Below are 15,415 nucleotides of genomic sequence, written 5' to 3' on the forward strand. Positions count from 1 at the left end.
CTACCAAGTACTACTCTACTCCGTAACTGGCTTGGCTTTCATACTACTGCATAGTATACTCCTTATAGCTCATCCGATGGAGTCATCTACAAGTCAGTCTCGCCAATCTAGTCAACCCCGAGACGAGATCCATTCTTCTACTCGGTAGACCTAAACCTAGTCCTCCGTAGTTAATTCTACTAAAAAAAACCACTTAAACAATGACCTGCTGGATACAGACTTGCACCGGCACAAGCCGGAAGGAGAAGCTGAACCAAGCTTGGATCGCCGGGTTTCAGAATTCCACCACAGCCAATCGTGGCCCCACACAGCCCCTTCGAGCACAGCAGAAAAAGAGCAGGGCGTGCGCCACCCACCTCATAGGCTGAGGTTTCTTTTAGTCCAGAGGGCTGGCAAGGTACTCCGAGTCGGATGTCTTCCGATGCTTCCATCTGTGCATCCGATAGTCAACTTCGGAGATGGTACGGAGTACTCCGTAGAAGTAATATATAATTCAATTAACAGAGGATTAAAGTATATTGGCGGGGATCTCATCAGATAGTCTATAGTCTGCGCGACTATTTACTTATGACTTTATATGGAGGGATCCATCTGACAGCAGTGGACACCATCCCCATCTCCATCACTCTCCATGTGGTGTGGATCGGTCGGGGGGGGAAAGCATACCTGCCGCGTCCTCCGTAACTATCCCCGCGAGCTATAAGACACCTAGCAAGATTATACTATAAAATATATACTAAACATTGGTATATTATTTGAACTTAATACAGAGTATATTCAACACGATGATTGGTAACATTAGTATTCAGTACTGCACAAACTACGTTTATATCATCGTCATCTTCTACCATGGACATCCAAATAAGGCAATTCTGCCCAGACTATAGCCGCCAACCCGTGGACTTGGGAAATCATCTCGAAAGGCAAAAAGGAAATGACCAGAAGAACCAAAGTCTTTAACCCCCCCTGAGTTTGGCCGCGTCATGGGGTTTCGGATAGACGTCCAATACAACTGCTTGAAGCGATGCGATGGCGTTCTATTAATACTCGGTTCATGTGATTCAATCAATCATTCAAACCAGAGTTGATATTTTGAATCCATGGCAATAATCAAAGTAATCTTACTACACAAACCAATGCCAATAAACCTCTTGGTGCTGCCATTGCATTGCATTGCCATTTCATGGCAATAGTAAATGACTAACCATAAACCATGGACATGGTCGCCGGTTGCAGAAGTGTGGAATGCAACCAAAGAAGCCACTATGGCTGCCTGAAACGCGCATGCCGACCACGGATGAGAAGTCTGAGCTGATTGGATGTGCAAGTCGGCAGCCCGACGCATGAAATCATTCCTGGAATTTACCCCAATACACACATACAGTATCAATACAATTATACAATACACAATACGTTAACCCAAATTGGATGTGTTCCTTGCAAAAAGGCAAAACGGACCCACCAGCCCCGAGTCCACGGCTTCTCCTCGAATTTCGCTTCATTAGTTTTTGTTATTGGAGTTTGATTGATTTATATCTTGGTTTACGAATTAATACTATATTTGAACGGAATTTGCATTTCAAGTACAGGATTAAAGTAATGTGTGTACAGGTTCCCTGTACTACAACATATGTACTTATGCACATTGAGTAGACGTGTCTAGCCAAGAACAGAAGTCAGGAACCAACCCTCAAGTGGCAAAAAGTGATGTTCCCAGGAACCGATGCATCATCCTCGGTAGAACCAGTCGCAGCCACCCCTGACAAGTGTCGATCGGAGGCATGAAGTTGCGTAGCCGGACGGAAGCGGGCGAAGAACGAATAGTGCACACTCACTACCGACTATTTCGTACCAAGTATACAGTAGGGCAGTGCAATGCAATACGGAATACCAAATACAGAATACAAGGAGGGAGAGAGAGAGAAAGGCAGAGGAAGAGAAAGCGTTTAGGACCAACATTCCCCCATAAGGTTCCGCGCCCGAAACCGACGTCGTACCTCTCTAGGCATTGTAGACGAGCTAAATGTTAATCCCCTTTTTCAATAGGAAGAAAAAGGGGTTATCTCTGTCTATCTCGTTTTTTTTTCCCGCTTTTTTTTCTCACTCATGATTAACTTTGATGATTATTTGAGCCGGCCCGGTGTATTGGGAATTCCCTCATTTTGGGGTATTAGATTTGGCCAAGTTGGAGAGGGCGTTGGCCAGAAAGCCTCGTTGAGCCGTGCACGATGTGAGACGCAGACGCCAGACACGATTAATTTAGATTTGAGAAATGGGAGGAATTAAGGATAGGGCCCGGTAATCAATCAAAATCACTTCGGAGGTGATGCCCTCGGAACCTACAATTGAATCCAACGTGGATGTTTTTTTTTTTTGTTTTGATATACTTTTTGTACTTAATATTCAGGTGGATCCTCATATCTTACACGCCTCGTGTCTGGAGGGGTCAATGGGGAAAGGTGGATGCCCTCCATCTGGAGTCAGATTAAGCATATCTGTGTGTCCCATCGAACTTATTTCTCCGTTGCATCCATGTCCAGTGCCCACCGCACCGCTAGTGGGGACTGTCCTGGGGTGGATCTATTCGCAGGATTCTTCCGGGGATCCCAGCGCTGATGTACAGGTACGGGTGGAGGAGCGAGTGGAGGATGAAAGACTTTGATAAGATGAGGCAATGTTGTACATTCAATCTTCAGGGAAACTTATGTAGCCTAGCTTTGAGCACTCATATGATATTGGAGGTTTATCTGCTGCTGGTGAAAGATCCTCTAGTCAATATATTCTGTCTCCTTGTTGCAAGATTTACTGGTAGTGAAAAAGTACCAGGTACTTGGATAATCGACCATGAATCTTGCGCAAGGAATCGAGGCATTCAAGACTCTTCCTTACTCGCAAGATCTTCATATGGAATTAGTTATTTGTAAATAAGTGTAAATTAGGTACATCTTCCACCCGCGCCGACACACCTCATTTGGAGATATCTAATTCTCAAACTAGACATTGAGGCACAATCCCTCAATGCTGTAGCTACCATTGCCAGCGAACTGCAACTCCCTAAAGATCCCAGTTGTTTCTTAAGCAATCAGATATAAGGACATATTGAAAGCTCATACTTCTGACGTGCATCGTATACTCCGCTGAAGCACAAGGTTAAACATCTGGGGCTGTGGAGCGTGGAGCATTCCCACGACTCCATCGCGGGGAGCCACATCCCACCGTAACCCAAAAATGCGCTTAGATGGGTCGCTGGGTCTCTGATCTTGCAAAAGTGGCGCTATTCAAAAATGTCAGATTACCCCCCAGATACCTCACGACAAAGTGGTTGGTTCAAGATGAGGTTGTACAATATGCTCGATTCGTCCTCACAGTTCTAGTCAATTTGAGCACCCAGACCGAGACACTCAACTCGACCTGAAAGGAGACCGTCATTTTATAGGTACGAAGAAATAGGCGAATACAGCAAGTGATAGAGACATGTCATTTCTTATAAGAAGCACCATCGATACACTAGCATCCTGCCGATAGAAGACACACAGGCCACACTCAGACCAGACTGAAGCCAACCAACTACTATAAGTACCCGGCTTCTACTATCACTTGCCATCAGTGGTCTTGCCAGATACAACTATTGCACTCGGCTCATGAAAATCAGGTTCAATGCCCTCGCTGACCTCAGGCTCCTGCTCAACGTGGTGAATGGCATGTTCGACATTTACCACAGGACCAGTAAACCAGCGGCGGGCATCAAGAACCCACCAAATCATCACTGCTAGCATTGGACCTCCATAAACTAAGCAAGTCCAATTCATCAGGTCAGGCGTCAAATCGCCACCAGTTACACTGGGCAAACATAAGATAGGAACCATCAGAAAAACAAAAGAAACGCCAATTCCACCAATAATTGACCCATACGAGCCCAGATTCCACGGTCCCTTTCGAAAACGATCTCCTACAAAGAACACTCGAATAGAAATCGGAATAGCAAAGGCAATAAATTGCGCAATGGCACCGATGGAGAACAACGCACCGATAGCCACGCTACCAGCCAGGATAAGCAAGCACATGAGAATACCAAGGACAGCATTGAGAATCACGGCGTTAACGGGAGTGTGCGTGTGAGTATTGACCTTCTTCCAAATCCTCGAGAAGGGAAAACAGTCATCACGCGCATAAGCATATGTCACCCGCGACGCAGCAACCATACAACCTTGTCCCATCGAGAACCCACAAATGATAGTTAGGCCCAGGATACCAAGAGCCGCCTTCTGAGGCATGACCTGCAATAGATACGAAGCCCAAGGCTGACCTAGCTCTGAATCAATCACGGCCTCGATATCTGTCACGGTATATGCGACAACCAGCTGCAGGAACCAACCCATCAATCCGCCGACGGCAGATGTGAGAACAATAGCGCGCGGAGAGGCGACATTTGCATTCGAACACTCTTCGCTGAGATGAAATGGGGAATCATACCCGGACATGGTCCAGATCACGCCGACGAAAGTCATGAGTACGGCGACACCGTCTGGAAAGTCTGTTTGATTGGTAATATCTCCCCAGACTTTATCGGAGGGAGTAAATTTAGGGCTATTGCTTGTTCCGGCTGGGATGGCGATGAGAACAGCCACCAGGGCGAGGAAATTGAATGTTGAGCCCCAGGAATTGAATTGTGCAACTCGTTTAGTTGGTAAACTGCTGATGCCTGCATGGATGATCATTATGAGAGTTGTGAGGAGGAAGGTCTGCCAATCTGTTGGGACGTAATCCGGGTTACTGATCGAGACTGCGGCGAGGATCATTGCGGATAGCGCATAGTCGACTGATGGTGCTGCTGTAATTTGTCCGATCCAGTTCGACCATCCTGTTATCCATGCAGCTACAGGCCCATATCCTGGAGGTGCGAGGACAGCAGCAGCATAGTAGAGACCACCACTAGATCATTATAGGTAGCTTTAGTCGAGTTTCATTTTCGAGAATGGCATTTATTTAGTCGCGCGTGGTATCGTACCTTGTGGGCATAGCCGAGCATAACTCTGCCATTGCCATTGCCACACATTGGATGAATATCATGGCAATAATCCATCCCCACACCATACCAGCTGTTCCTGCGTAACCCATTCCTTTTGGAAACAAGTCAATGATTGGTCATGATGAGATCGATATAGGATGCATACCATAGTAAAGAGTGCTGGCAAATGAAGGCAGGAGACCCAGGACAGCAAAGCTAACACAAAATGTCGTCCACAGAGAAAATTCACGCTTGAACTCCTGTTTGTACCCAAGGGCCATAATCACTCGTTCATCGGCATCCATCTCATGATCTGTGTAGGGCACATCTCCATCTGCCAACACGGAAGTGACTTGTGCATGGTGGTTATCTCTGTAAATCGGGGCAGACTTTGCTATGTCTGATGTTAATTTTTTGAAATCCATCTCTCCGTCTGTGTACCCATTCACATATATTTGCTGAAGTAGTTAGATGTTGGTAAATATGAGGTACGGACGAAGGTAAGGAACTGATCAGAGTGATCAAGGGTGGAGATTCAAGGGCCACAACGATACTGCAGACTTTTATCTATGTATCTGTATGTGATCCTTTTCGGACTGACGAGAAGAATGCATAATATGGCTGCGAGGGGGGGGGGGGTAAGTCCATCTTAAATGAGCCGCGGTCAATCTGGAAAGCAGGGGTCAGAGATCGAATGCCCGGCGATGGTTTATCTACACAGGCTTTATCCCCGCGTCATGACGACCATATTTATCGACGCCATCTAATAGCGAAGCCCAAAAAAGATCTAATACAATCAAGCATTGAGCCTATCAAGGGCAGCGGAAGCGCGGAATGTCGCTAAGAGCCACAGTTGTGGAGAGACATAATCCGACAGGAGGGCTGTCCGATGCTTGCATAGTAGTATAGATACGCGTTTCTCCGCAGTGTAAATGCTTGCCAGTGATAACGGGGTCTAATGAACACGAGGATCCCCGGTCTTATTCCAAGGATAATTATTATTCTGTATGGCCAGCTGTTTCCATTGGACCGTGTGATTGAGACGCTTGGGCACCTCTCTTTAAATGCTTCTAGCTTCTCCGCACCCAAGTCCTGTGATTCGCAGCTCGGCGCAATGTGAACGCCATAGACGAATCCAAAAAAGATCTGTGCTACATGCCCTGTTGAGCTTGGCAATGGATTTAAACTTAAGAGGGAAGTTCTAGGCGTTGGGGAGGGGGGGATTCCACCGGGTTGGTCTGGATGAGGTTGTTATCAGTGGGTTGATAGTAGCTGGAGATAAGTCGCATTTGTGACAAAGCACTTTTATGCCCCCAAAGCCACAGACACCAGCCTCAGCAGCCCTGACTTATCAGAGTCCCTGCATGGACCTGCTTAAATTAGACAGGTGGTCAACATGCTTGAAAGTCTGTGTAATGGCACTTGACCGCATAGGGCACAGAGTTCACGGAGGGTTGATATGGGTTATACAAAGGAGAGAACCGCTGATGGGTTTGATAAGAATTGCCTCTATGTGCTATTCGAAACATAAAAAGACTTTCATCGCTATTCTACACAGCAGCCCCTAAGCTTGCATAACCAATATTCTTATAGGTGCAACATTGTCACTCCCGGTACCACGACCATGTAATTTAGAAGGGCTGTGAAGACGTTAGCTTAAGCAAGAGACAATCGAGTCTAGCAGCAAAGCCAATGGGGGTCTTACGTTGTCCTCGGGGGCAATGGGACGGTCATAGTAGGTGTCCAGGAAAGGCAATTGCTGAAGGATATCACGGCGGACACGGGGGGACCTCGCCGAGCATGAAAAGAGCAGCAGCACCGGCGAAGACACCGAAGCTAGCAGCAAGGGTACCACTAGGCTCAAATGTCAGCACGTATAGTCAGTCGAGAGACTTCGTCTGGGACGAAGCGCAATCTCATGTGGTGGTAGAAACTTACGTGCGGACAGCGCTGGGCAGGGTGAAGCCAGCAACGGCACGCTGGGTAGCGAAGCTATAGGGATCCGTTAGCTAACATTCGGACAGCCAAGTTGATTTGAATTCTATTTCGAGGCCAGGTGATGAAAAAGATTGAGAGGCGTTACTCCGCGTAATCCACAATTGCCGCATAGCAAGATACGAAAGCATGCAGGATTACGGCAGTGTATCTGCCAGGTCAATCTGACACAATGCGTGAATATATTCGTGTATACAACGCAATGATCGGAGCTTGGCGCTTCAAGCACATCCACATAGGATATTTCTCCAAGAATTCACGATCGGGGTCCGGGGTTGGGGATTCGGGGGTCTCACTTAGAGGCGAAAGCGCTGGTGGGAGCGGAGGCCGCAGCACGGCGGAGGGTAGGAGCGAAAGCCTATCAAAAGAAAGAGGTCGTTAGCAATCACTGGCTTCCATTTTGGTAATATCCGACATGAATCCGTAATCATCCCGCACGGCTCGGTCGTGGAGGTATATTGGACCGCTGTCAACCCATTCGGGCGGCCGGTACCGGCGGATGAAGATCGAATTGCGTGTGCATAACGGTAGTATTGCATAGGAGGACTGGGTTATGGCGAACGTACCATTGTGGTCAGCGTGTGCAGGTCGTGGGACAATCAAAAGAAGGAGTTGGCCTTGGGAGCGACCTTCGACGAAAACCGGGTGCTCGACACGTGACTTGTAGCCAATGAGAGGCGAGTTAATTAGTCCTCAGTAGTTGGACATGATGCGACTCCTGATGAATTGTACTGTGTAATATTTATGACATCAAGTAACTACTACTATACCTGGGCATCAATTGGAATATAGTCTGGGAATGAGAGATTCTGAAGCAGCTACGTATTATTCAAGTTGAGGACCTTGAGTTTCTGAAAAGTTGAATTAAACAGTATCTTTCTTTAGCTTTGGCAATCCCAACAGTGGAATGAGAACAGAAAAAAAAAATTTAAAGAACTATGTGCTTCAACACCTGTATTCGAAACATGCAGAAATTGGCAAACAAAAAAATCAGACGAGTGGTCTGAAATCAATCAAATACAGTTGAAAAGGAAATTATGGTTTTAAGGAAAATGACCCGTGCTACCAAACACCGGAGCTATACATGCGTTTCATTAGTCGACTTTTCCGGTCGATCCTCCGTTCAGAATACCCTCCTTGCCATCCAAATGGAAGAAACCACCGCCGTTATTGGTGTTACCGATAATGCCACCACGGCCAAGTCCGGCGCGGCGCAGGAATCGTCCACGACCGAAAATGGTGGCAACAGCCACCGTCAGACCCAACAGAATGAAAAAGAGAATAGGGTGACTGCTAATGAAGGATCGGGTATAGAAGAAGAATGTCTCCAAAGTACCAATAGTGGACTTGGCAGCCAGCTTGGGGGGGCGAGGAGATGACAAGGGGAATGGTTTCGAGGATCGAAGTACGGGAAGCCATGATAGGAGCGCCGCTAGAAGCGGTATCCCAGTAGCGGCGATTCTATTTGAAGTTAGCTTACAAAAGCTCGTGAATAAGGGGGGAAAATCGGACTTACGTCTTCGTCGTTAACAATCACACGGTCACCGTTCTCAACATCAATCCCGTAGGTGGTACGCAGCCAGCGTTCAAAGAAATCGCCATCGACCCAGGCAAAAGCAACAGCCTTTTTATCATCTTCGCGAATGGTAATACGCATATTCTTAGCGGCCCGGAGTGCACGCTGATCATCACGGTCATCAGCCTCTTCAATGCGCAACTGCTTGGCGTCACGAAGCTCTGAGCGTTCAAGACGGAAGAGTTGCACTTGTTTGTCCATCCACTCAAGAGCGGCTTCCTTCAGTTCTCGCCGGGACTGCTTGAAATCGTCGGAACGACGGCGGCTGAGAATTCCAAGCACAACAAACTTTCCGTCCATGATCTCACGGGCATTGGAGGCAGTAAGTTCGGGGACGATAGGAAGCCAGACGGTCTGCATCCAAGATAAAACAGCGCGGAAATCTCTCATGTCCTTGGGAGCAAGGGCATTGTAATAATTGGCACGTCCATCACGGACAACCAAGAGACGTGGCCAGGTCGAAATCTTGAAACGCTCAGCCAAGGCAGCACTGCTAGTCTTGACAATGCGCGCGTGACCAACAAGGCTCAGAGTAAGACGGTCCATGGCGCGGAAGTCCTCAGAGGTAGTGGCGTGATCGTAGAAGTAGAGAAACAAGACCTCTTCGGTCTCCTCGAGCTCCTTGAATGTAGCCGCATCGACATCTTCGATACTGGAGCCGGGTCCAATGGCCTTCTTAGTGTATGAGAGCAGGTCGCCAAGACCACGGAGGCCCGTGTATTCCACGCGCTCACCACCTCGGAAGAAGTACATGGTAGGGAAAGCACTGACTCGAGCATCCTGGCACAATCGAGATTCAACATCACAGTTGACTTCACCGACATTCAAGACATCTTTCATTTCCTTGGCCATTTCCTTCCAATTAGGTGCCATGGCCTGGCAATGGCCACACCACGGGGCGTAAAACTTGATGAACCAAGGATCTTGGGTACTGGTGACCAGCTTCTGGAAGCTCTCGGCAGTAAGAGGAACAGAGAGACCCTGTGGGTTTGGGGGTGCCGATTTGGGCTTGTTCTTGGAATCGGTCGTGCCATCCGCCTTGGAGTCCGAGGATGAGCCGGAATCCTTCTGGGAGCCAACTTCACTCTGCTTCTCACCAATTTGCTCGCCACCTGTAGGCGCCTTCACTTTGGGTGGTGGAGAGTCGGGTTCGGCAGATGAATCCACGCTTGTGGCACCAACCTCTGGCAACTTGATTCCTTGAGGAGGGCGAGATCCAGGCTTGATGGTCTCGAGCTTCTCCTCAACAAGGGCGCTCAAGTCTTTGATTGACTTCGCAGCGACATGCTTCAGCGTCTGTTCGCCCTGGTCATAGAATGCAAAGGTAGGCCAGGCTGAGATTCCGAGTTTCTCACAGAAGTCTCCGTAGGCTAGACAATTCATGGATCCGAAGTGAAAGTTGTAATAATTGGTGAATCCATTGGAAGATTTCGGATCAGGCGACTTTCCGGACGAGGGAGAGAGGGGGTTTGAGGTCTGATATTGAATGGTAAATGATTAGCCCTTGAAATCTGAATTTAGCAACTAGTATTATCACTCACATAGTAGTATTCGTAAATCGTCTGATAAAGCGGCGCAGCCTTGCGGCAGTGGGCGCAAGCAGGAGAATAATGCTTTACAAACCTGTTAGGGGTCAGAATCATTGATTGTCTCTTTGTAAAACAAGCCAGAAACTGTAGAGTACTTACCAGTGACCATCTTTGGTGAGTTCATCAAAATTCTCCGGAGTCAGCTGTGTGACTGGGGGGGACGTCTAGACCATTGAAGACTGTAGGAAGATCGGAATCGACGCCACGGTTTCCTCTCTTCTCTAATTTCGCAGACGCGGCCACTGTTGGCACGGTCAACAAGGAGAGGAGGGACCACCCCAACCAAGAGGTCTTCATTTTGGGGAGTAGGATGATATGATCGCAAAAGGAGAATGCGGAAGGAGCGTAATTTAAAGCCGTTCAAGGCTTAGCTGAATTGAAACGAAGGTCGCGGGTCGAAGAGGAGGACTTTGGATGTCACAGGTGGCACATTGGATTCGGGGGGCGGCAAAAGGTGGCTCGAGGGCTTTTGACGATCAATCGTCAAGGCGAGGGAGAGGTTTGGAACGACCAAGCCCCAGGCCGTCAAATAGTTAAGCAAGACAGCACTTTCAAAAAGAATCGAGGCCTTCACGCGCGTGAGTTGTAGATAGCGGAAGGAAAAGGTGGCTCTGCCCCTGCCCGTTGACCAGTGGAGAGTCAAGTTTATCCGTTCCGGCCCGACTTCGAACTTCCCGTTCACCCTGGGACATCAAGCCAACTGCGCCTGCAACCACCCCATTCCTCTCCCCACACTCACCAAAATGAGGTCTACACTCCGGCTGTTGGCCAATGTCAAGCCCCGGTACCTGGAGGCTTTTGCTCCAACGGGATTGACCGGTCTCGTCACTCACCCGAACCCCCGCCCGACTTTGATCTATCTCTATTACCAGACCCTGCAGAAGCTCCAGTCCTTCCCCGAGACATCCGCATACCGTCAGTCTACTGAGGCGACCACTCGTCATCGTCTTAAGATTGTCGAGTCAAAGATTCCCCCCGGGTTTGAGGCCTGGAAGGCGCGCGTGGACAAGTTGATCGCCGCCGAACCCGAGCGCTTCGCGGCTCTCAAGCAGTCCGCGGGACCTTTTGGCTACGTTGGTGTCCAGAGAAAGGATGGCACTGACAACCCTCACGGTCTTGCTTGGGATGGTGAAAAGTTCGAAGGGCCAGACACCAACGTTTCAACCCGCAATGCGGAGGAAGAGGCCGCGCTTGACAAGATGCTTGAGCATGCCACCAAGAGAACCGGAAAGGCCGATCTTTTCCTCGAGGAGATGAAGTGGGAGAACGAACCCGCTCTTGAGGCTGAACAGTTCGTCAACCAAATCTTCATATGAAAGTATTATGATGCTAATGCGCATTACAGGATCTCCCAAATTGAGAAGGAAATCGGCCACGGCCTCCTTGAGGAGATTATTGAGGTCGCCCAGGGCGAGTTGAAACTTGCCCACGAGTTGCACGAAGCGAAGGTGTAAGTCAATTCTGAATCACAAACTGGATGCCCCGACCAGATTACTCACTCGACTCTAGGTGGGAGGAACTTGAGGAGAAGCCCGCCCCGGGCCAGTGGACTTACTTTGAGCGTCATTAAGAGAAGGTGAGAAGTACGGTTCCTGTAACTATAAAGGGGTCTGTTTGAATAAATTTGTTTCACGATTTTACTTTTCAACCTCTAATATCAATTGATCACCCGGAGCAGAGTAGTATCTTAGGATATGCCAGTGCGTAGTAGCTAGTATCTACATATATGCTGGTAGAGAATGGAACTCCAATGGATTCAATTTCACCGCGAAATGCGTAATACACCATGTATTCTAGGTAGAGTATTGCGAGCAGTGTGGGCTGATAGGCACATGATACCTCACAGGCTATCAGTAAATATATAGGTATATACCTATATACCTATATATTTACTGATAGGTATTTATATACTAGGCCCACCTAGTATGTTAGTATAAAGGTCTATCCTCCGAAGATAATTTCACATACAATGGGAATCCCACCCATCAATTGGGGTATTTTATTCAGTAAAATGCCCATAAGGGTATCTTAGTTAACCCATTACTTAATTAACTAGTAGCCACAACGCAGTAGTTAACTACTTTCACTTTGTAGTTCCATGCTGCGCTGGCTCGACCCGCCCACAGAAGGCGGTGAGTCTGGCGGGAATCCTCCTTGTGGACACATACATTGTCCCTGAACGACCTCCAGCTCTCCTCCAGCCGGGATATCTTGCTGGTTTACGAAAGATTATCCCGAGGATCGATTCTCTCGCACCGCCTGGGCTGTCTGAGCGGCTCGTGGAATTGCCCCTCTCGCACGCCCCAACGCCGCAACACACAAACATTCGTCTATCCCCCCCCACACAACATGCGGCTCGACGTTAAGGTACGCAGACCTGGGTATTGAGGTGATGTCTACTTCCGCGGAAGATGGATATCATCTGGAGATGCGAGTCCGTGGAATTGACAAGTTTGCTAATGGAGATGATGTGATACAGAGGCAGCTCTTTGCCCGCTCGGAGCGGGTTAAAGGCATTGATTTCCACCCCACGGAGCCATGGGTGAGTCCGAGTGATGTCCTTCGTGATTCTTGAGCTTTAGTCTTATTAACATCCTGATAGATCTTAACTACACTCTACAGCGGCCATGTTTACATCTGGTCGTATGAGACACAGGTAAGTTCCAGCACTGAATGGCCGTTCCCGCAAGAGCGCAAACTGACACTCTGTTTATTAGTCCATCATCAAAACATTTGAGCTTACCGATGTTCCTGTCCGTGCCGGTCGATTCATCGCGCGCAAGAACTGGATTGTCTGCGGCTCGGACGACTTCCAACTCCGCGTCTATAACTATAACACCTCCGAGAAGATCACCTCCTTCGAAGCTCACCCTGACTACATTCGTTCCATTGCCGTCCACCCGACATTGCCTTATGTTCTTACTGCATCAGATGACATGACCATTCGTGCCTGGGACTGGGAGAAGGGCTGGAAATGTATTCAGGTCTTTGAGGGCCACAGTCACTATGTCATGGGCATGGCCATCAACCCCAAGGATACCAACACATTCGCCTCTGCTTGTTTAGATCGCACTGTGAAGATCTGGAACCTCGGATCCCCCCATGCCAACTTTACCCTGGAGGCTCACGAGACCAAGGGTGTCAACCACGTCGACTACTATCCCGGCTCCGATAAACCATACCTTCTCACAACTTCGGATGATAAGACAGTAAAGATCTGGGATTACACAACTAAGGCGCTTATCGCAACTCTTGAGGGTCACACCAGCAATGTTTCATTTGCTTGCTACCACCCCGAGTTGCCTGTCATCGTTTCGGGTTCTGAGGATGGAACTATTAAGATTTGGCACGCTAACACCTACCGCCTCGAGCAGTCCCTAAGCTACGGATTGGAGCGAGCTTGGTGTGTGAGTGCGCAAAAGAACCGGAATGGATTGGCCATGGGTTTCGACGATGGTGCGGTGGTAGTCAAGATGGGTCGAGAAGAGCCCGCAGTCTCAATGGACGGCTCTGGTAAACTCATCTGGGCTCGTCAGAACGAGGTCGTCTCTGCTGTGATCAAGGGTGGTGATGCGAGTGTTAAGGATGGCGAGCCTTTGTTGCTGCCCACAAAGGATTTGGGTTCAAGCGAGATCTACCCCCAGGTTCTTTCTCATTCTCCCAATGGACGATTTGTTGCATGCTGCGGAGACGGTGAATGGATCATCTACACTGCTCTGGCATGGCGTAACAAGGCATTCGGCTCCGCTCTCGACTTTGCCTGGGGCTCGAAGGACAACAGCAATGACTTCGCTGTTCGAGAATCGGCGACTAGCGTCAAGATCTTTAAGAACTTCAAGGAACAAAGCGGCGGTCTGGATGTCGGTTTCCAGGCGGAGGGGCTTGCAAGCGGTGTTCTGCTCGGTGTTAAGGGTCAGGGTGGCATTGGTCTATTCGATTGGGAAAGCGGAAACTTGGTTCGCAGAATTGAAGTCGAGCCTACCAACGTCTACTGGTCCGAGAACGGGGACCTTGTCGTCCTCGCGTGCGAGGACTCTTTCTATGTCCTCCGTTACTCGCGGGAGGAGTATATCAATGGTCTGAACAATGGCGAGGCTGATGAGGATGGTGTTGAGGCTGCTATCGAGCACATCGCTACTATCAACGAGACCGTGCGTACTGGAGAATGGGTTGGTGATTCCTTCATCTACACAAACTCTACAAACCGTCTCAATTATCTCGTTGGTGATCAAACATACACCATCTCTCACTTCGACCAGCCCATGTACCTGCTTGGATATCTTGCACGGGATTCCAAGCTTTACTTGGCCGATAAGGACGTCAATGTCGTTTCCTTCAGCTTGTCTCTCAGCATGGTCGAGTACCAAACTCTTGTCTTGCGTAACGAGATGGACGCGGCGGCCGAGATTCTGAATGATATCCCTCAAGATCAGATGAACAAGGTTGCCCGCTTCCTTGAAGGCCAGGGTTACAAGGAGATGGCTCTCGAGGTTGCCACAGACCCAGAGCACCGCTTTGACCTGGCCTTGGCGCTTAACGATCTTCAGACTGCCCTTGATATCGCCCGCCAAACCAACACCGACCACAGATACAAGTTGGTTGGTGACGCCGCTCTTGCTGCTTGGAACCTGTCTCTCGCACAAGAATGCTTCCACCACGCTAAAGACATCGGCTCCCTCCTGCTTCTGCACACTGCTAGCAACAACCGTTCTGAGCTTCGGAAATTGGCCACACAAGCTTCCGAGTCAGGTCTCCACAACGTTGCTTTCTCAACCCTTTGGTCTCTGGGTGATATCGATGGCTGTATTGACCTTCTTGTTCAGACTAACCGTATCGGCGAGTCAGTTCTCTTTGCCCAGACCTACAAGCCTAGCCGTGCACCTGCCCTTGTGGTCAAGTGGAAGGAATCTCTTGAACAATCGAACAAATCAAAGACTGCTCGTCTTATCGGTGTTCCTCCTGGTGCCCCTGATGTTATCTCAACCGACGATGACCTTTTCCCGGAGTGGGACGAATATCTCCGCCTCGAGAAAGAGGGTGTTGCCCCAGCTCCTGCTACCGAGTCACTCATTGACATCAACGGTGATGACGAGAAGGAGCCCGAGGTTGCAACCAACGGTACCCCAGAGACCGAAGCCGAGTCCGCGGCCGAGCCTGAGGTCGAGGCGGAGGCCGAGGACGTTGAGGAGAAGGCAGAGTAAAAAAAGGCTCGGTGTCGAGTTATGTCCCATGCTGGCTCGACGAATG

The 15,415-nt window shown here is 49.0% G+C and overlaps 5 protein-coding genes across 5 annotated transcripts; 2 read left to right on the plus strand and 3 right to left on the minus strand.

The window, feature by feature from the left end:
* Nucleotides 1-3,593: 3,593 nt before the first annotated feature.
* On the minus strand, nucleotides 3,594-5,433 carry N7469_001181 (amino acid permease; the record flags this gene model as incomplete). The annotated part of the gene is made up of 3 exons (XM_056640101.1): nucleotides 3,594-4,932; nucleotides 5,009-5,120; nucleotides 5,175-5,433. The coding sequence occupies 3 exons, from the start codon at nucleotides 5,431-5,433 to the stop codon at nucleotides 3,594-3,596; spliced, it is 1,710 nt and encodes a 569-aa protein (XP_056505858.1).
* Nucleotides 5,434-6,639: 1,206 nt separating this feature from the next.
* N7469_001182 (uncharacterized protein) lies at nucleotides 6,640-7,572 on the minus strand (the record flags this gene model as incomplete). The annotated part of the gene is made up of 6 exons (XM_056640102.1): nucleotides 6,640-6,648; nucleotides 6,714-6,767; nucleotides 6,799-6,862; nucleotides 6,947-7,000; nucleotides 7,300-7,361; nucleotides 7,570-7,572. The coding sequence occupies 6 exons, from the start codon at nucleotides 7,570-7,572 to the stop codon at nucleotides 6,640-6,642; spliced, it is 246 nt and encodes an 81-aa protein (XP_056505859.1).
* A 525-nt stretch (nucleotides 7,573-8,097) lies between these two features.
* On the minus strand, nucleotides 8,098-10,465 carry N7469_001183 (putative disulfide isomerase; the record flags this gene model as incomplete). Its single annotated transcript, XM_056640103.1, has 6 exons — nucleotides 8,098-8,296; nucleotides 8,340-8,464; nucleotides 8,520-10,055; nucleotides 10,121-10,202; nucleotides 10,268-10,277; nucleotides 10,339-10,465. The coding sequence occupies 6 exons, from the start codon at nucleotides 10,463-10,465 to the stop codon at nucleotides 8,098-8,100; spliced, it is 2,079 nt and encodes a 692-aa protein (XP_056505860.1).
* A 446-nt stretch (nucleotides 10,466-10,911) lies between these two features.
* N7469_001184 (complex I NDUFA5 subunit family protein) lies at nucleotides 10,912-11,738 on the plus strand (the record flags this gene model as incomplete). Its single annotated transcript, XM_056640104.1, has 3 exons — nucleotides 10,912-11,459; nucleotides 11,514-11,618; nucleotides 11,678-11,738. 3 exons carry the CDS (start codon nucleotides 10,912-10,914, stop codon nucleotides 11,736-11,738), a joined length of 714 nt encoding a protein of 237 aa, XP_056505861.1.
* A 779-nt stretch (nucleotides 11,739-12,517) lies between these two features.
* Nucleotides 12,518-15,369, plus strand: N7469_001185 (coatomer subunit beta'; the record flags this gene model as incomplete). Its single annotated transcript, XM_056640105.1, has 4 exons — nucleotides 12,518-12,535; nucleotides 12,648-12,710; nucleotides 12,771-12,824; nucleotides 12,886-15,369. The coding sequence occupies 4 exons, from the start codon at nucleotides 12,518-12,520 to the stop codon at nucleotides 15,367-15,369; spliced, it is 2,619 nt and encodes an 872-aa protein (XP_056505862.1).
* Nucleotides 15,370-15,415: the final 46 nt, after the last annotated feature.

Source organism: Penicillium citrinum (genome assembly GCF_028827155.1).
Source record: "Penicillium citrinum strain IBT 23319 chromosome Unknown utg000001l:1.0-4955037.0:1.0-4956770.0, whole genome shotgun sequence".
NCBI lineage: Eukaryota > Fungi > Ascomycota > Eurotiomycetes > Eurotiales > Aspergillaceae > Penicillium > Penicillium citrinum.